Source organism: Channa argus, chromosome 3 (assembly GCF_033026475.1).
Source record: "Channa argus isolate prfri chromosome 3, Channa argus male v1.0, whole genome shotgun sequence".
In the NCBI taxonomy this organism is placed as follows: domain Eukaryota; kingdom Metazoa; phylum Chordata; class Actinopteri; order Anabantiformes; family Channidae; genus Channa; species Channa argus.
Genome location: NC_090199.1, coordinates 13,201,687 through 13,222,192, shown reverse-complemented (window position 1 = coordinate 13,222,192; position 20,506 = coordinate 13,201,687). Strand labels below are relative to the sequence as shown.

Here is a 20,506-nt window from a genome sequence, read left to right as displayed (position 1 = left end):
ATCCATTATGTGTGGAGGGTCACAGTTAGTCTGTCTCAGGGTTAACAGACAGACACACACAGACAGACCTTTGGACAATTGAGAGTCACCAATTAACCTAACATGCATATCTTTGGACTGTGGGAGGAAACCAGAGTACCTGGAGGAAACCCATGCCAGCACAGGAGAACATGAAAACTCCACACAGAAGACTCAGACCCATTTCAAATCATTTTGGAAAATAAAAGAGATAATTGCTTTTATATCTGTCTTTTTTAAGTGCAGCATTTATACAAAGTGAACGCAGAGGCTGAGCATCAATCCATCTATTATGCGTCATCGCTTATGGTCATCAGGGGCTAGAGCCTATCCCATCAGTCATCGGGGAAGAGTCGGGGTACACTTTGGGCAGCTCACCAGTCTATCTTAGTGCCACAGAGTAACATACACAGGCAGACAACCACTAGCACTCACATTCATACCTATGGGCAATTTTACATTTGAGGCTGAACCTAACTTATTAATTTTACTATATTGTCAAATATTAAACTCCTCGATTTGAAAGTACTGCCAAGAATAAACAATTATTTAAAATAAAATAACTGTATTTATTTGCTGTGAGAATAAAACATCAAAAGAGAAACCATTTAGATAATTATCAATTAGCATTAATTCAGGTTTTAACTATTAAATGTTTTCAATAAAAAACATGGCAAATTATTAAACAGAAATATTAGTAGCCTTTTATTTAAAATGTGATTTTAAATTTTAGTTTAGCAAACCAGTCTTTAAAGTCTAAAATATAGTTCCATGTAGGGGCATCCTGACATGGAGAACAGTCTTACCTCATCTATTTACTGTACAGCTGCTTTAGAATGTGCAACTTTACCTTGACCATAACTAATCTTGTTCCATACACTAATTTGCTGCCAATGGGCTTTCATTAAGAAAGTAATAATTATTGCAACTTTTGTATCTAATGTTTGAAAAACAACATTTTTTAAACTTTGCATGATGTATATTTCTGTGCAATATTTCTCTATGTACTTTTCCACTACAGTTAATGCAATTATTCAAACTTAGCATCTAAACTGACAAGTTAAATGCACATTGAACAAAGCCACTAAAAATAATACAAATATTTACATTATGTCAACTTGCTGTAGCTACAGGGTGCTAACTGAGCTGTGTCTGATGGGGGCTGAGCCAGGAACACCTCTTCTTCTCTCTCTTTAAATACAGTAGGATACAGTATATGAAAGCGCTTGAATGTGAAGAAGTTGAAAAATGACCTGAAGAACTGAATCTGAATGATTGTGCACGGAAACAGGCAGGAAGTGAAGTTGATAATGCTGGATATTGACTGAAGAAATATCTGGACCTACGTGTGTTTTACAGGTACTTCAGGCATCAATACTGTAAGTAGTGGCTGATGTTTGACAATGAGTTAAGCATTCAACTAATACTAGTTTTTTCCTCTAAAATTTTATAACAGTGAAGAATAACCCTATTAAACTTAGTTATTCACTACTGTTGAAAGTTAAGGTAGCGATTGTTTCTCAAAGAAGCCTACCTTTTTATAAATCTGATGGACAACTTATGTAATAAAGAAATTAGTTACATATTATATCAGTGATGTAGTTAATGAGTGTTTCACTGTTGTCATAAAGACTTTTCTCTATGAGGAAAAGTTGGCTAAATTTGTCTGGTAGGTGCTGAACCAATGATAAGCTATTTATCAAAAGACATTTTTAATATCCTGCAACAACTATCTGAATTAAAAAGATATCAACTGCACTGTATATAAAATATACAGAATATAGTATTGTTCTGTAAAAAAAGATTCCTAGAATTAGTCATAAAAACATATTTGTTGAGGCTGCTGTAAGACGGTGTCATGAGGTAATAACATGGAAACATCTAATCCGCTGCAGCTCAGACATTGCAGGGGTCATCCCTTAGTCCAAGGGTTCACTCTTTTGTCAAGGATGTTGAGTTCTCGTTTCCATGGCAATGGGTCAACATACTGGAGTTACTGCCATACTAGGAAACAGAAACCCCAGAAGCACCAAAGCAGGGTTTAATGGTGAGATGTTTGAATCAAGTGTAACCAAGTGTGAAGAGAAGTTTTGAAAAAGTGTTCAAGGGGCTGCAGGTTAGTAATTCTGGAGCTGTGTGCCAAAAGAGACTGCTATATTAGCGTAGCAATAATGCAAACAAAATTCTAATAGTCTAATGCAGTTTATCTGTGGTTTTAATGGCCAACCAGGCTAAATGACTGCATGCTGCAATTAAAAGCATGCACGTGCATTCACTGTAGACATGCAGTGACACATGGTGGTAACTGGAATACCCATTGATATTTAACACCTACAGTACAGCGCCTATAAAAGTATTCACCTACTCTTTTTATGTTAGGGTGGCACAAAAAAAGCCACTGTCAAAAAAGATCATATTAAATCTTGACTAGACTTTCCAGGAAGCATGTGAGAGACCACATAAGGCCACAGGTGGCCAGAGATTTGTACCAGGGAGCTTCTGTATGAGAAAGCAGCACTAACTGCTCCACCACCGTGCTGCTCAGAGAGTAAAGTGAATGCAGCAAAATATGGAGAGATTCTGGAGGAAAACCTAATGCAGCACGTAGGAGAGCTGTTATTTCTCCAAGCATACAGCCGTAAGCTACACGCAAAATGGTGCAATGTTCTGGAGTGGATTAGTCAGAGGCCAGACTTCAATCCAAATGAGAATTGGTGGCTAGACTTTAAAGAGTTTTTATACTCACATTTCCTGTGCAACCAGACAGAAAAATTGGGAAGAATTGCAGTGACTGGGTGTTCAAAGCTGACTGAGACCTCTCCAAACAGGTCAATCGGGTATCTACTGAATAATGACTTTTAGGGGGGTGAATACCTATGCGACAGCTTCTTTGACATTATTTTATAAAAGTATTCTTCTGTTTAATAGTGTTAAAACAGACAAATTAAATAAAACATGAGTCAATACTGAAACAAAATAAAAACAAAAGCCTTATAAAGGGTTGACTACTTTCTCTAGGCACTTATAGCAGTAATGTTACCCCCCAAAGAGAAGTAGAGACTCATTCTGTAGCTTTTTGTTGTCTTTAAAACCACAATTTGGTGATGTTGACACAGCTTGTAAGATACAATTAATTAAATAATATCATTAATTTCATATAGTGTGCAGTAACTTGGCAAAAATGATTAGCGATGCTCAGTACTTGGCAGGCTGGTTGTTAACGATGTACCACAGTTCTTATGTAGTTGTAGTCTGTCTAAGTTTCTTCTGGCTCAGTGGGGGTCTCACCATTTGTTGCAGGATGCGTGTCTATTGGTAGTCCTTTATGGCTGGCTGTATGTTTGGTGCAGTATTTTGCTGGTGTTATGTGATGGATGAGTATTTAAACATCCCAAGAGCCTAAAACTTTTGCCCTGTTCTGTACATCAGCATATACAATTAACAACATTTAAACCACCTTGTGGTTTTATTTTTGGGTATTATATGGTTTTCATTTTAAATAATTATGGAATAATAAATACTAATGTATCGCTAGCAGTTAACTACCTGTCAACAAATAAAGTGATTACAATCAGCCACCTTTGTCAGCGGTGACCTTTTACCCTTATTTGACCCTTATATATTTTATTTTTATTTTTAAGAATTACTGTATATTTTTGCCATAATTACCATAATCAATATTGTTTAAATAGATTTTACTTTTGTACTTTAAGTAAAATGTACATAGATTGCAGGCTAATTGTGTGGAGAGTTTTTTAGACCAATACTAGTACTTGAATATTGAGTTTGTATACTTCTACCACCTCTGCACACAGTGTATCACACTTTGCAGCATAAGAAGCTGTGTAATGTGTGTCCACGTTGACCCTTGTCCTCCATGACATTATTAAAAGCATGAGTGGTAGTGCTGTGGCTAACACTCCTGTATTCATGCTCTATAAAATTACACAAACACTCACAATTTTGTATTAACTGAAGCAAAGATGACAGCCAAAATATTTTAATATTCTGTATAAAGGAAACATTTACATTCTTAAGAGTAAGATTGATATAGAATAAAATCTTTAAGACTGTCTTAAAGATTTGTCACGAGTGGTTTGCTCACAGGTAGAAGGTTGCAGGTTGGCGTCCCTGAACGACCTCAACCTTTCTGTGTGAAGTTTGCATGTTCTCGCCGTGCTTCCATGAGGATAGGCTCCAGCTCCCCTGCAACCCTAGACAGGATAAGCAGTTATAGATAATGGATGGATTTTTCATTAGAGTAACTGATCCACTCATGCCATAGGTTACACTCCTTTTATGCAGCTGTCTCTTGTAGTGTTAAACAACACCGTAAGGGCGCCACCTTCTGGTGCCTATCAGAGAATGTTGTGTTTGAGAATAATTGACTTGTGCTTCAAGTACAACTTTGTAATACCTGCTGTTTTTTAAATAGTGAAAAAAAATTGCTGAACTTCACTTTGCTTTGGTCTATAGATTAACAATGAAGTTCTGTGAACTGTTGGATCTGATTGTTAATATGGAATTTTACAGTTTTATATTAGGTGATATAGGAGAAGCAACATTTACTATTCTCAAAAAATTAAACACCCAAACAGCTAAATGTATTGTCAGTTTTTCCTTAAATAATTGATTGCTTAGAAACACATGTTTAATTGACAGACTCATTTTTAATTATCAGTTTTTGTGGAATAACTCAGAATAACCAAAGGGAGTAATTTGGTTGCCTTTCTAACAAATTAACTATTGATGTCATTTAACTTCAGTGGCAAAACAAACATCAGGTTTAAGTGTGTAAAAAGGGGCCTTAGTATTTATTCTTTGTTTAAACAAATAGTTTCTCAGATGTAGTTCTTAAATGGAAATGCTGACTGCAACAACGGTGTTAATATTTGTTGCAGTGATGGATGAGACTAGTGCAGGGAAAGAAACTTCGCTGTGTAAACAGGAGTTCGGAAAACAGCCACCCAATTGTTTTGCTTATGCTCTTGGATGTGAATGCCGCTTCCCCCTTGATATTACATACCATTCCATTTAGAGCAATGGCAGCCCTGATGAAACTTCCCAAGCAAAGCTGCACTTCCAATTGGGGATAGGAATACTTCAGAGAATAGAGAATTACATATTAGTTAAAAATGTGTACAGATATATTACTGCTGTAAATTGTATCTGAACAGTGTCACTTGTGGTTTGATAATGTATTATATTTTGTACATACTGTAACAATAATAATAATTAAAAGTGTGCTTATATTATTTTTATGTAATATTTGCTCTGACGTGAAGATGTTTGTCCTTGTTTTGAAAAGGATGCCATTGGTAAACTGCAGGATATTGTGAAACAGCATTAGAAATGGAACCAGAGGTTGAAGACCCAGACAACAATGACAATATGGTCCATTCGTCAGGTTCAGATTGTTCCCATGATGGTTGCATCTCTGAGTCCTTGGAAGAATCCTACAAAGAAGATGATATCAGTGGCCCAGAGTATCCTTTAGATCCACAGACTCCCCATATTCTCAACTCTGACCCAGAGTCTCAAGAATTCCTTCAATCACAAGGCTGGGAATCTGCAAGTGAGCAGCGCTCCCTGCCTGAAGTGAGTGGAAGTGAAGAGGATCTTTCATACCAAGAAGAGGATGACATCTACGAGGAATCAACAGGGTCCATTACAGAGTCTCCTCACATCCAAACCTCACCAACGTCACTGCCCCCCCAACTAGAAAGGCACGATTCCAATCCTTCTGCTGGCCAAATATCACTGCCACATTCCCCATCATCTTCTTCCTCTCTTGGCTGTGCTGCTGATATGACCCGGGCCTTGACCCTGGCCAGAGAACCACCACTGGGAGCCAGCAAAAGGCAGGACGCAGGGACTGGGAACAGGGGGGTCAACTCTTCAGAGGAAGGAGGGAGTGGTGAAGCACCTCCTGCTTCTGTCTTCTTTGGAATTTCAGAGCAGGCAGAGAAGTGGAACTCTGAGTCTGACACAGATCTGTGCAGACCGGATCGGCACAGGACAAGGCACACACGTAAGTCTCTTCAACCCTCTTTTATTTATTTCATTAGACATTTGATTTTAGTAGTGCAAACTGTGGCTCATTCATTGTAGTGAACGATTTTTATATTTAATTTAAATGATATATAATTGAATTAATATGAAAAACAACTAATCTAAAGAGTAAAAAAGAAGAAGAAGAATTTCTGCCTGTAATATTTAGAGGTGTTTTATGAGGCAGATGATTTAGCAAACAAATAATCTGGGCAAAGCAATGTGGGTGCTGGTCATTTTCATGCTGTAATGTTGGGGTCTATTTGAGGTGAACTTAGAAGGAGAATTCCCATGGGTTTAATAGTCAGAATATGTAAGAATAAATATGACCACATGATGAGGCTGACAGAAGCAAATTTGACAGACACCAGCATGTGTCACCCGGGCCTGTCACTGGATCCCATTTCCAAACGTTAGACTTGACTGCAATGAAAAATGAGCTCCTCACTTTTTCCTGCCTCATAGCCCCCCTAAGTTAGCTGTAAGTAAATATGGTGCTTTTATTAGTGTGCTTGCTTCAGCGGAAGCGTCTTCAAAATTCTTACTTATTATTAGACTATAATAATAATAATAATGATCCATTTAATCCTCAATCTTTGATTGAAAAAATTGCAAATGTTATTCTTCGTTATAGCCGTTTTACTTATTATCGATCCGTTACATGCTGTAGCTTATCAAATGTGACTGGTAAAACATCAAAGTACAAATCATTTTTGCTTAGTATTTATTTACATATTTGCATGCTTTCATCTCCCCTGTCTCTCTTTTCCGTTGTTGTAGGGCTTCGTCACAACGAAAGCCAATCAGAAAGACATGTCAAAGAGACCAAGTCTAAATGTAAGCGAATAGCTCGTCTGCTAACTGATGCACCCAACCCTCAAAACAAGGGAGCCTTGCTGTTTAAAAAACGGCAGCAGAGGGTCAAGAAGTATACACTTGTGAGTTACGGGACTGGTGATAACAAACTTGACAGTGAAGACCAAATAGAAGAGGAAACTGAAGAAGTGAAATTATCTGGTTATAGCTTCGTGGCAACAAGTGATTCTGAGTTAGAAGACGAATATTCTGTTTATCACCAGAAGTATAGTTTAAGTCTTAATTGGGGAAGTGTTCAAAAAATGGAAGCCCTACCAGAGACAAAAGGGAAGGGAGTTTTGATGTTTGCCCAGCGTCGCAAACGAATGGATGAAATTGTGTCAGAGCATGAAGAATTGAGGAGTAAAGGATTACCTGTGGAGGCATTAACAGAACCTGAATGTACAGAAGCACATGATGTTTATGACACTAAGGAAATGTATGTGTATGCTGATCAGGCCAACTACATGGATGCAGGTCTCAAGCAGCATCTAGAATACCAAGAAAATATTCAACAGAAGAACCACTTATCCATTGTACCAAAACCAATGGTGTCAAACAGAACTGCAAAGCCCTTCCTTGGATTTCAAGATGGCACAACTGCTCCTGTCACGCCTGGTGGTGTCCCAGTGACAAAGAAGCATGAACCAAGATTCAAAGTAGCCGTGCCTATAAACAGTAACCCACAAGTTTGGTCCCCAACCGGAGACATTATAGCCTCAAGAGATGAGCGAATATCTGTGCCAGCAATCAAGACTGGGATCCTACCAGAGTCTAAGCGGAAAGCCACCAAGCCCTCAATGCAGGCAAAGCAAGCAGATCCTCGCCTTCAAAGCAAAGGAGAAAGGAGGTCTTATATTGAGTCTGAGGAAGACTGTTTTAGTCTTGGGGCAGAAGCTTGTAACTTTATGCAACCCAGAGCAATAAAACTCAAGAATCCACCTCCAGTTGCCCCAAAACCTACAATGAACCCAGCCTTCCCACCTTGGTTGAAGAGTCCATCTGATGAGCCATATCTTCCACCAAGAAGTCCAGTTTCACAACCTTCACACAGTTCTGCAGGGCCTCATAGTCAGCATTACTTACAACAGCAAGACTGGGCTCAGCATCAGCATCAACAGGTGTCCAACCGTTGGGCACCAGATCAAACCTCGGCAAAACTTCAAACGCCTGCCAGTGCTTGGGCACCTGTCAACTCCTCTTCTCAGCTTCATCTTCAGCCAACCACAAATAGCTGGAGTCAACAGCCGTCACGATCCCCTGTAAGTATGCAGGCCCGTAGTCCTACTTACAGCCCACATCACCTAGCTTCTCCCTCAAGGAACAAGTCAGACAGTGCTCAAAACTCAGTCACTTCTTGTCCACCACAAGCAGGGAAGTCATACATTCTTGCATCAAAACCATTGCAGACTCTTCCAAAGAGTCGAATCTCAGTTCATAATCGGGCTGGTGAAGGTCCAACCATGGCAGGAAAAGGGGCAGAGTTATTTGCCAAAAGACAGTCCCGAATGGAGAAGTTTGTTGTTGATGCTGAAAGAGTGCAAGCTAACAAAACAAGATCGCCTTCCCCCACCTCATCCCTCCCTAATTCCTGGAGGTATTCTTCCAATGTTCGTGCCCCTCCTCCTTTATCATACAACCCCCTACTTGCTCCTTTTTATCCTCCATCAGCAACAAAGCAACCCCCTTCCACAAGCCCCCAGACCAAGCCCAAGACCAAAGAGAAACCAAAAGCAAAACAACTTAATGCCTTAGATATTATGAAACATCAGCCTTATCAGTTGGACTCGTCACTGTTTAAGTATGATGCTGTCCCTGAAGCCAAAAGCCCAAGCCCCAAACCAACTACAGTCTCAAAGTTTGAGGTTACTAAAAACCTTAAACAAAGATCTGCTTCTTATCATTCTCCTAATAATGAGCTTGCTGTTCAAGCCAAAGCAGAAGCACCTGCTAAGTCTCCTGGTCTGGTAAGTTCCCAAAGTTCTTTTACCTGCCAAAGCACAGCATCAGCTCAACGTCTTGCAACTGCCAAGCACTTGGATGAAATGCACACTGTCACACCTGGAGCCCATCACAAAACCATCAAGCAAGCACCAAGTGCCAAATCTGCAAGCACACCCTCTCAGCAGTCATCTATTGGTGACAGCATAGCTTCAGCTTTTTCTCCTGCATCTCTTATTGCTCGAGGCTCACGTCAAATGGCTCCATGGCCAAAATTTTCTGCTAAGAAGCCAGTGGTGACAAGCAAACAGTGGAGGCATGTTTCTATGCTTCCTTAGGTTCATCACTGTATGGTCTAGCCCTGGTGAATAGTCAACACTGAGACACAATTACATCTGCAACTTAGTAGATTCAAAAATGTCTTCTAATAGGTGGAAATGCATAGACTTTTGCACAGTTAAAACGCAGGCAGTATCCAAGAACGTTTACAGTTTGCAGCTAAAAAGAGATTTTTTGCTAATAATGTAAAGAAAATGCAGTTGAAAGTCTAAAGTTAGCTTGAATTTGTGCTAAACCGATGGAATATAAATTGGAAGAGATAAAGTATTTGCACATTTGATCATCTTCCGAAAACGTAGGAAGGTGCCATTTTGCTTGAAATGGGAAATTTGAGACTATGTAATGTTGAGTGATTGTGTGGAAGTGCTATTAAATAAGCAAAAATGTGTGCTGCAAACATTTTTCAGATAAGGGATAGTACGTTTTTTGTTTGTTTGGTTATTTTTGTTTTTTCCTTTAGTAATAACCAAGATTATTTGCATTTTATGTATTAGTAGTTAGTAGTCATCATCACTGACCCCAAAAACTACACACAACCACCTTTATTAACACATTTAGCCTATTTATTTAAAATTTGGCTTCAAAATGGACGTTTCATGATTGTGTCATCCAGGATAACAGTAGGTGGGTTTTACATGTATTTTCACAGGATTTTTCCCATCATTTTGTGTGTTTGGGGAGAAACTGTCTATGCACTTCTTTTCTGGATGCATGCAATTTGCAGTTCCTTCAGTCTCATTCCAAACTTTGATGGTATCACAACAACTACAAGCCTTAACATGAGTTGTGACCGTGAACCCTGGTGACTTTAATCGTTTTTTTATGTGGATCTATTTTCTGCAATTTTCAGTTATGGCCAGTTATTTGACTGTTAGTGAAATCATCAGGCTTTCTGTATCCTCACCCTTGATGCAAGACATGAGAAAAAATATTAGATTTTTGAGTATTATGTTTCTGATTCGCATTATTAACGCTAACTCAAAATGAGAACAGTAAACAACTGTCTTGTTTGTCTTTATGTTTCTGTCTTCCAGACAAATATCACTTTCTGACATTGCACTTCTTGAACTTGAACTTGCACAATCATGCCATTAAATTTCTCTTTCCTCCTAATTGTCCAGTCCCTGTATGTTATAAGTTTCTATTCTCCTTTCTTTTACTGAGCTGCTACTGCATACTATTCCATATTGCATCATTTATCTTTCATGCTGCCTCACACTTTTATTCATAATATACTCACTGTACCTTCAGCAATATTCATTTTCAAGACCTTATATTATTGACCATATTTCATGTTAATCCAAAATGGCACATTTATATGAAATTGCTGAAGGTTATTACAGTCGCTAATCTGAATGTCTTTCTTTTTATTTAACTGCACATGTGTTGGGATTTCCACCATTTTAGTCAACCTTTAGCTCTGATTGGGACATGTTAGGAGCTGTAATCTTGAAGGGAAGTCCACCCTAAAGAAGAAATTATATTTTGGATTGCATTGATTTGCTGACAGTATGTCATTTTCCACTGTCACAGTTAAAATTATCTGTATTTAAAGATATGTTTTCAAAATTTCAAGTTATATTAATATTGAGTTGTTTCTAGCACAAATTACCTTTTCACACACTGCACTGTGAACACTAAATCCTAGGATGTAATACACCTTCAGTACATTCAGAGCTAGCACAACTACCATGGATCCAAGTGACGTCATATCATTATGGTAATATTTGTGTTATATTAGGAATGTTGCAACAAGTCTTAAAATATTTTTTTAAATGAGTTTAGTGGTTTTGAACCTTGTGGTGGCTCACACAAACCTATTGCCTGAGCATGTGTTCCTTTAGCTGATTCAAACAAAAAACAAAACAAAAAAATACAAAACAACCATCAATATCATGACTATAACTAACTCCTGTAGTGATATGGTTAACACATCAATCATAGACGGCTACACAGGGTAATGATGTAGCCATTGATTCAACTAGCACTTCCAATCTTTATAAAATGTGTTTCATTCCTAATATACTGATAAATTAAGCAGTGCCTGGTTTAAGCATGTATAGGTTAAACATTAAGGGAGATACTGTATGAAGAGACATCAGCAAGTCATTAGCATTAAAGGACCGCAAAGCTTTGTTTGGCTACACAGATCCTGTACATGCAGATTGTACCTGTACAGGTGATTTCTCTTCTCCTAGGCTGATGAGGTCTTCTCAGGACTGATTTGGTTTGTTAAGAAGATTTTTGTATTTGTGGGACAAATGAAAACCTTATAAGGAAACATTTGCGAAACCTGACAAAATGAAACTGACAGGTGAAAACTATTTTAGAGTGGGTTTCCCTTCAAAAGAAAAAGTAAAGAAGAACAGGGAGAAAAATAATTCCAAAAAAATAATTATCTTTAGAATGTCTGTGAACCAGTGACATTGCTGCTGTAGTTATTTTCTTAAGTTTCTTAAACCCACACCAGGTAAGTTTTGAAATGTTAATGTCTTTGGTTGATGTCTTAACAGCTGCTTCAAGAGTTTTAGACAGGGCATCTTGCCCATAATTGCCCATAATAAGTTTTTACTAGAACTGTTAATGGGTTATCCTGTTAAATCCTGTTTAAAAAAATTGTTTTAGTGTATCCAAAATTACACACCTTTAACACCTTTATTGATAAAATTGTGTACGCTTTCAAAAAAACGTGACATAACAAGACTATGACCTACAGACTATGTAGGTTTCCAGTAAAAAGATCATTGTCAACAAAACTCACAAATAATAAATCAAATATATTCAGATAAAGATATTACTTGTACAGGCTTCCGTGAAGCCAGAGGGTGGCAGCAAAGTCTGTCACACAAATCAACTACAGTGTGTTTTTCTTCCAGGGATTTGGCAGAAGCCGCTCCCTGAGTCTGCCCAGGCAACTGAGTGCAGTATCCTCACCTGGATTCCTGTCACCTGTAAGCACACCTGGAACCCAGTCATTATTTTCACCTTTAACGAGGCAAGTCTACAAGACACCAACACCGTGGGAGGCAGCATCCAGGAGCCCCACTGGTTCAGTGGATGAAGCCTTTACGTTTCAGAGCCTCCCATCATCTGTTGCCTATAATGTCAAAGCTGCAGGGCTGCACAGATCTCTGCCAGAGCCTCCAGATGAATGGAAGAGAAGGGTTTCTCTTGATCCAGCAGCTGTCAGTAAGGCTTATTATCATACAGCTCCAGCTTCTCAGAGCAGGACATTTTCACCTGAAAAACCAGCCTTCTATGGGCCTCCCTTTAGACCTGCCCAGCCTCTGAGGCCTACAAGTAGAGTCAGTACTGGATTCATGAGACAAGCGTCAAGCCCAACAAAGTGCACTCCCCTCTACAGTGCAGTCCACAGGAGCTAATATCAGTGAGGTAAAGTTACACGTACATCAGATAGAGAGAAATATATGAACACAGATAGTGCTAGGTATAGAATATCATGAAAATTCTTTTGAGAATGAAAAACAAATATTTTAATTTGGTCCAAAGGTATGCTCTCTCTCCAATATGATGGAAACTTGCCATGTTTTGTCTAGCCAAAAGCCAAACGTTAATTTTTAGACAAATGAACCACTGTTAAACTTTTTCAAGGGGTGGCGGGGGGGGGGGGGGGGGGGGGGTCATAAAAAAAATTGACTTCATCAAAATATCTTCATTGTGCATGTGGTCACTTGGTTTACTAGTTACTGTGTTGCTGGTGACATTATACTGCTGTGAATTTGCAACTGTGTCCAAGTGATCATTCATTCTAATTTAGAAGAGAAGTGAACCAATACCATCGTGATTTACAGAAATTGCAGATAGGGTGAGATTAAGCATGTGTTTTGTTAGTTAAGGTGAATGTGTAGTAGATGAAAGAGATTTGATAGCTTGTGTGTGTGTTTTTGTTTATGGAGTAGTGTTTGCTCGTCGAAGATGGAGGCGGTTTGACATTGGTTATAATTAACAGATTATTAATAACAATAGGGCACTTGTGTGGCTTTTCATGCATTTATCTTTAGCCTCAAAACTCACAGTGACTTTACGATTGCTATTTAACGTTGGAATATTTCATGGAGAAATAATAGTTACAGATGTTCCTCATCTTGTGTTAAATCTTTTTGACAGTCTTTTGTCTTATTACTTTTGCATTAATAATGCTTAACTGATTTAATGTATGAAGTAAACATTTTAACTAAACTGAAGCATTTTACAGTGACCCCCAATTACGAACATCACATTTCCAAATCCTCTGAGGAAACCACATTGCCATTTTTGAAGAAAACTTGTCATATGAGCAACTTCCTAACACTGACATTATTTATACAAATCACATGTTTTAAAACAAATATAAGCTTGTTTTGTTAGTTCTATACATACTTTTAAATTAGGAGGAGTAAGGTTTGCATGCATCGTTAATGAAATGCACCTTTGTTCATATATTGTGTGGTGTTGTTATTTTGTGGTGTAAACAGAAACACGGAATTTATTTTTGACTGTTAGGTCTTTAGAATTTTTTTAGAATTTAGAAATTTCTAATTTGTTTTACTTTGTGTTTGATGATTTCATAACAACATGTTATTGTTTGGCACATTTTAAACAAACTGAAAAATTAAAAGGCACAAAAAAGGATTTTTGTCTTTTGTGTTTTTTATTGTTATTCATTTCGTTTTTTCTCTGATCATGTTATTTCACCGTTTATATTGGTGACATAGAAAAATAACAAATTCGGTTAATACTAATTTAAAATTTGAGAATGAAGCTAAAATGACATTAGAAACTTCTTTAATTTTCAGCTTTCAGTTATTTATTTCACAATTCATTAAAAAAGCAGCAAATATGACAACAGGTTTAGCTGCCAGCACAACGACTGATATTGAATCATAAAAATCTTTTTGGCTCATCACTATCTCTGGGATGAGAAAAGACTCTCCTTTAACCTTCCTCTCTGATGTGTATATCATTATCCAAAGCTAGTAATCACATAGAATAACAGTCACTTAGATCAAAGAGAGCAATACACAAGTAGCAGCTGTATCCACTATGAACAACCTCAATGACTTGTAGGCACAGTTCCCTTGAGGTTACTGTGCATCAACCCACAGCTACATGTCGACTTTGAAGATTCAATACAAGACAAGGACCATGTCTCTTAAGGGGAGTGGGGGGTGGGGTGGGGGGCTCCTTTTCCCCAGAGAACATCAGTGGGCATGTGTGCACTGTCCATCCTCCCCTGTCCTTTCCCCTCTCTCTCTAGAAGCTATCCTTGCCCAATGGTGTTTGAGAGTGGTTTTGAGTGTTTGGCAGGTTAAATTTAGCCTATTGATGTAAGCTGCATTCCATTCACAACAGACACAGAGATACACTCACAGTTTGGTTTCAGTGTCCACGAGTGTGAAGATCAAGGAAGATCAAACTACCTACAGTAGGTTGACACCTGTGTCTCCCCTTCAAGGATACAGGTTTCACATTAGGGCACACCAAAACAGGTATGGACGAGCCATGTCAGCATGTATTTTGGGTTTATGTACAATATTTAAATTGTGTTTGTATTTTATTAGTTCGGGAACATCAACAATGTTTGATACATTTTAGGACTCACTTATTTAAGACTTCATGCATGCAGCAGTTGACAGATTACCAGGTATTCCATATTCAAAATACATTTCAAATTCCAAATCTTTATTGCCTTGCAATATCTTTGTATTGGATGGGAATAATTTATCAATTGAGACAAATAGCACAGCTGCAAAATCAATAGATGCACATGATTGAGTTTATTATATTTTAGTTATAATGTTGTTGTCTGGCGCCATTGACAACAAACGGGAAGCTATCCGATTGCATTGTCCACTGTAGATATACGTTGTATGGAATATTATATTTGAGCATCTTTTTTATAATGTGTCCAACTGCAAACACATGAAATGCAGTATTCACCCTTGGCCTTTGCACAGGTGATTAATCTTGTGACAACATTAAAAGGGAGATGCCACTAACATTAGCTCACACATTCAAATGTTGGAAGGACCAGATTTAAAAGTGGTGTGTGTGATATCATTGCAGGTAAGGGCTTCAGGATCATATAACATAATGGTATCTTTTAATGTATCATATACACAAATTATTGTAAGATGACATATATCATAAGATGCTGATATGGCCTTTGTATCGTCTTTAACTGCCAATATATGTTGCCGGATTTTGACAGCAGTGCAAAATTACATATGTAGTTTTATTTTCTCTGACACTTATAGTCACAACACACCACACTCTGTGTTAAGCTGTAATCTCTCAGGCCCAGGGCTATCCCTTCATTTATGTCCAATGGCTTCACAGTATCAGACATCAAACCCTTCATTAGGACATTGGTGAGACAACTATATCCTGCATCCTATATCTGTTTCCAGTCCTCCTGAGTTCTGCAAATGTTGCCAAAGCCAGAATGCCACCATTTTGTATAATGCCAGCTGGAGAGAGGAAGGAGTGTGCAGCAGCTATTTGCCGAAAGGTCCATGGTACCAACAGTAAGATGTTAGAGCTGAGGCTCAGTGGGCAAACAATCTGCTGCGAGGTAATTTTGATCTAGGTTCACAATGTCAGGGCTGCGCTCCAGCACTTGCCATAAATAAGCTAATGGAATGATTTACTACCTTTAGGGACTAATCCTTTGTCGACGTCTGTTTCTAATGTCTATTTTTGGGCGGCTGGGTGGGTCAGTCTGCAGGAGAGGATAGGAAAGTTGTCCGGCCAACTGTGTAGCTGTTGGGATAATGTGAAGGTCTGTGACAGCTGGGGTACATTCCGTCTCTACTGGTGGATGAGGAAGCATCGTGAACATCCAAAACTACTTCTCGAGTACAATGATAACTAATTTTCCATGATCTGAAACATAAAATGGAAAACATAGTGTACATTTTGTGACTCCTTCAATGTAATTTATGGGCTTTCCCTCAATTTATTCTGCAGGTATTTCGATGTGTGGATATTTCTATTGTCTACAGACAACTTTTCATCCCTAAAACCAGGGCTGGATAAACTTACTAGGAGGTCCTCTTCCCAATTTAATTGTGCAATACTTTAAATTCCCATTATTGCCTCACCATAAACACGGGGCCTTTGGGACCCTCAACATTGTCATTTTTCTTTATTATTTGTAACCCAATAATAACAAAAAGAATATAAAATTTGTCTTTAGATTTTTACAAAATAACCCTAACAAAATGATACACATTTGCACAGATATGTAATAAGATCAACATACACTGCTCTTAATTATCTATGTAAATCAAATAAAATATGAATTGTTGTTTTTTTTTTGTCCACATGTTTTTTCTCAACTGTGTTTTTGGACAGGGGGCATCATGGATCTTGGAAAAAAACTCAGCACTCCTAAAGACATTATGTTGGAGGAGTTATCGCTGCTGTCTAACAGAGGTTCTCGCCTTTTTAAAATGCGGCAGAGGAGATCTGACAAATACACATTTGAAAGTATTCAAAATGAGGCAAATGCACAGTTAAATGTAAGTCAACTTGTGTGTGCTATTGAGTTATTTAATATGTTTGAATAACTAACTAAAGGTTAAGTTCTATCCTTCTGCACTATAATACTATAATTACTTTCCGGCGTTAGTGAAAATATGTTGTTTATGCAGAATACGAGTTAATTATTAAGGCAATAATTATCTGGAAATATACTCTTGAAAAAAGGTGTTAGAACACATGGAAGATAACCGCCTCGTGCCTTTTGCATCCTCCAGGTCTTCTGAGAGGCTGCTCAGGCACTTTGCTGATAAGCTGTTCACTGATTTATCAGTGACTGTGTGTGTGTGTGTGTGTGTGTGTGTGTGTGTGTGTGCGTGCGTGTGTGTGTGTGTGTGTGTGTGTGTGTGAGTGTGAGAGAGCAAACTACAAGAGTTTTCGAATACATACTGTACATAACTGAGTAACACCACTGTAGATGAGCAAACTCTTAGTTTTTTTTATCCCACAGTTAAAAATTTTACCACAACTAAATGCATGCTCTACTCTTGATCCTCTTTTTCAGAATATTTTAGCTCAGAATACACACACTGTGGAAATTAAAGTGGATGCACCAACCCTTGGAATTACTGCAAATGCAGAAAACACAATTTCAGGTAATAATGCTGTTGAGAGAGGCTCTTTACAGCAAAGTGAGAATTTTATTACATTGTATTATGCTAATGAGGTTTTATGTTGCAGTCAGATAAAAGTAACAGGTTATGTAACGAGTAATATACGGTCATAGCAGCTCAACATACAGTGAAACCATGTACTGTAAACTGCAAAACTATAAATAATCACACCTATCTTTGAATACTATTTTATTTTAATAGCCAACAGAGCCCTGTGCTTATTCCAAAATGCTTCAGTTTGGTTTCATCCCAAGTTGACACATTACATGATGAGCATCCACTTGAACTATGTACTATTTTAAGGCATCAGATCATAATGATGGACGACTCAGTCTGCTTGTCTTAAGTGTTCCCTAAGCACAGTCTCTATTCATAATCTTTTCCCGACTAAAAACAGGCTAAAAAAAGCAGCTATAGCGCACAGAACGTACATTTACTAAAGTATAGTTTTGTACAATGTTGTACACTTTTCCTGTTTCCATTTCTAATAGCTGCATTACTCTTTTAAGATTTAGATTTTACTTTTTTTTTACTATTTTATTACTAACTACATATGTATTTATTTTATTTTATTTCATTTATTTACTTTACAAAATGTAATGCAGTATTGATGATGAAATCATCGTTGGCCATGAAACACTGTGTGGTTTATAGGTCCCTTTTAAAAATTTCAAATGTGTATTAAAAATGATTATATTTTGTTGTTACTACTGTACTTTTAATGAGGTTACCCTGTAAATACAGGACTTTTGGATATTTGGAACATTTTTATATTGGAAAGAATTGTAATGGTTTTGATAATCAGTTCATTCTGTCTTTGCTTGTGTCTATTAATTTATAGATGCGACTGCAAAGAACTTGAACACCACATCTACATCCAAATCCTATCACTCTCCATGGGAGCAGGCGATTCTCAGTGACCCAGACCTTGCTGAAACTCTTAAACTAAGAGTGCCTGCAGTGGAACCACGATCAGAGCTTCCTGAATACAAATCTTTTAACCGGTGAGAAAACTACCAGCATCTTTTAGTCAATTATTACAGAGTACAAGAAGGAGAAGAATTCACAGCTTGATCTAAATTATAGGGTTGCCACTCCTTATGGTGGGTTTGAAAAAGCTCCAAGAGGAATCACATTTAAGCTCCCTGAGTTGAACCTGAACCCACCCGGATACCCAGAGTTGCAGGAGCCAGGGATGAAGCGGCCAACTTTCAACAGGACAGCCCAGGGATGGATATCTGAGGGAACTCATCTGATCCTACCCACTGTTATGCTTCAGCCTATCAAACTCCCGGAGTCTGAGGACTTATAAATGGTCTAATTTTATTTGGCAACATGATGTTAGCTGTGAAATCTCGGCCCTTGTCGGTCAACAAAACAGTCAACTATTAGTGTAGTTGTAGTTCCTCAACATCATGTCTGGATTTTTCAGTGCAATAGATACAAAATGTTTTTATATCAGAGCTTCAGTTGATTGTTGTATCCTGGAAAATCTGAAAAAAGAATGTGCTTTACGTAATTGAAGAAATCCAGAGTTTCCACTGATACTGAGCAACGAATAAACTAAACTGTAAACTGTTTAACTGTTCAAATGAACTGATGAATATGTAATGTAAATAAAGAATGCAACTTATTTATTAATGGCACAAAATCAAAACTGGGACATGCATTAAGTTATACTGTATTTAATTAATTTTAGTGAGTATAACTTCTACCAACCATATAACACTGAAGAAAAAGGCATATTAATAAACAAACTGACAGAGTACATTTCGAGTTGTGATCAGGCACAATATAACACAAATATAATGTGTATTAAAATGTTATATTAAATTAACAAATATTAAACAGAGATAATTTGATAAACTCCAATCTGTGAGTAACACTCGGCAACCTGGACTTTGATCTGTTATGAGCACAGAGCTGTAACCTGCACAATAAAAGGACTAGAAACTAAAAAAAACACGAGGATTCCCCAGTTTAGATTTTATAAAATTTTTAATTAAAGAAATGACCACAGCTTGCACAAAAATTCATACCAGTAATGTGAAAATACAGATGTTTGTTCTGTTGTAACTGTGCAGTAACTAAACCTTCAACAATATGTTGTATATGAGAGCAAATGTTTGTAAATGAAATTTGCTGTTGAATTCATTTATTTACAGTCAAAATTTGAGGCTGCATGATTGCTGTAGTGTATGTACATGTATTTTACTTATAAAATACTTTCAAATTATTTTACTTCATATACATGCTACCACATATTATATGTATATTGTAATCATACAGTTTTAAAAAAATCTATGTTAACCCTCCAAAATGACCTGCTTATTTTATTTTATTGCAAATATTAAGGAACTGGAGCATGAACCATAAGTTTTTTCATAAGAAGCCTTTTCTTTTTCATCTTTTTATAGGATATTATAGGTGTTGTGCCTTCAAAATCATCTTTCCTGTGTGCCCACTTGTAGGGATTGTAACTACAGTATTAATCAGCTCCATTTACAGACAATTTGTTTAATTGTGGACTGATGAATATCTAAACTCTCTGAAATTACTGTGTAACCCTTTCCAGATGTATTTAAGTCAACAATTCCTAGTCATATATGTAAGGCTTAGACCACTGGTTAATCCAAATTTTGTTTAATATGTTGAGTGTGCAAGGAAGTTTGTCTAATGAAGGAGCAATGTTGGCACTAGCTGGTGCAGCTGTAGCCCAAAGATTAAGATTTTATTCTACAAAATGTGATAAATAAGATTCGCAATCAATTTAATGGCTTAATCAAAGGTCTATAACACACACAGTAAGTTGTCATTTACATACACATGTTCAAAGTTAAGAAAAAGAAGACGTTTGTTTAAAATAATTTTTATATCTCTATATTTTGCATTTATGCATTTAGAATATTATTTTAGGAATTATTGCATTGTATTCAATTGCTAATGCAATATTATTACATATTATATTTATATTATCACAGTTGAAAGCAGGGAAGTGCACAACGGACACTATGTCACAAATTACCAAAAATCACCTACCACAAAATGGCAAAAATGCATGGTTTGTAAAAAAAATCTTGCAATATTAATTTCTTTTCAGGAATGGGTTCAGCATTGGGTTAGGATGCAGAATTTCACACCAGGTG

The 20,506-nt window shown here is 37.3% G+C and overlaps 2 protein-coding genes across 3 annotated transcripts; both read left to right on the top strand.

The window, feature by feature from the left end:
* Window positions 1-5,355: 5,355 nt before the first annotated feature.
* Window positions 5,356-12,826, top strand: synpo2b (synaptopodin 2b). Its single transcript, XM_067499159.1, has 3 exons — window positions 5,356-6,049; window positions 6,850-8,891; window positions 12,081-12,826. The coding sequence occupies exons 1-3, from the start codon at window positions 5,371-5,373 to the stop codon at window positions 12,585-12,587; spliced, it is 3,228 nt and encodes a 1,075-aa protein (XP_067355260.1). The 5' UTR covers window positions 5,356-5,370; the 3' UTR covers window positions 12,588-12,826.
* A 1,715-nt stretch (window positions 12,827-14,541) lies between these two features.
* Window positions 14,542-19,680, top strand: myoz2b (myozenin 2b). 2 transcript variants are annotated; one of them, XM_067498287.1, is made up of 6 exons: window positions 14,560-14,693; window positions 16,174-16,254; window positions 16,561-16,727; window positions 17,252-17,342; window positions 18,202-18,364; window positions 18,447-19,680. In XM_067498287.1, the coding sequence occupies exons 3-6, from the start codon at window positions 16,569-16,571 to the stop codon at window positions 18,670-18,672; spliced, it is 639 nt and encodes a 212-aa protein (XP_067354388.1). In that variant the 5' UTR covers window positions 14,560-14,693; window positions 16,174-16,254; window positions 16,561-16,568; the 3' UTR covers window positions 18,673-19,680. The 2 variants fall into 2 exon arrangements, with proteins under 2 accessions (XP_067354387.1, XP_067354388.1); XM_067498286.1 differs by lacking the exon at window positions 16,174-16,254 and having other exon boundaries at window positions 14,542-14,693.
* The last annotated feature ends 826 nt before the right edge of the window (window positions 19,681-20,506 follow it).

Excerpts from the sequence above, each read along its gene's own strand:
- synpo2b (XM_067499159.1), top strand. The coding sequence starts at position 5,371 with ATGGAACCAGAGGTTGAAGACCCAGACAACAATGACAATATGGTCCAT. Across the intron at positions 6,050-6,849 it reads GCACAGGACAAGGCACACAC|GGCTTCGTCACAACGAAAGC; the intron begins GTAAGTCTCTTC and ends CCGTTGTTGTAG. Across the intron at positions 8,892-12,080 it reads CTGCTAAGTCTCCTGGTCTG|GGATTTGGCAGAAGCCGCTC; the intron begins GTAAGTTCCCAA and ends TTTTTCTTCCAG.
- myoz2b (XM_067498286.1), top strand. The coding sequence starts at position 16,569 with ATGGATCTTGGAAAAAAACTCAGCACTCCTAAAGACATTATGTTGGAG. Across the intron at positions 16,728-17,251 it reads AGGCAAATGCACAGTTAAAT|AATATTTTAGCTCAGAATAC; the intron begins GTAAGTCAACTT and ends CCTCTTTTTCAG. Across the intron at positions 17,343-18,201 it reads TGCAGAAAACACAATTTCAG|ATGCGACTGCAAAGAACTTG; the intron begins GTAATAATGCTG and ends ATTAATTTATAG.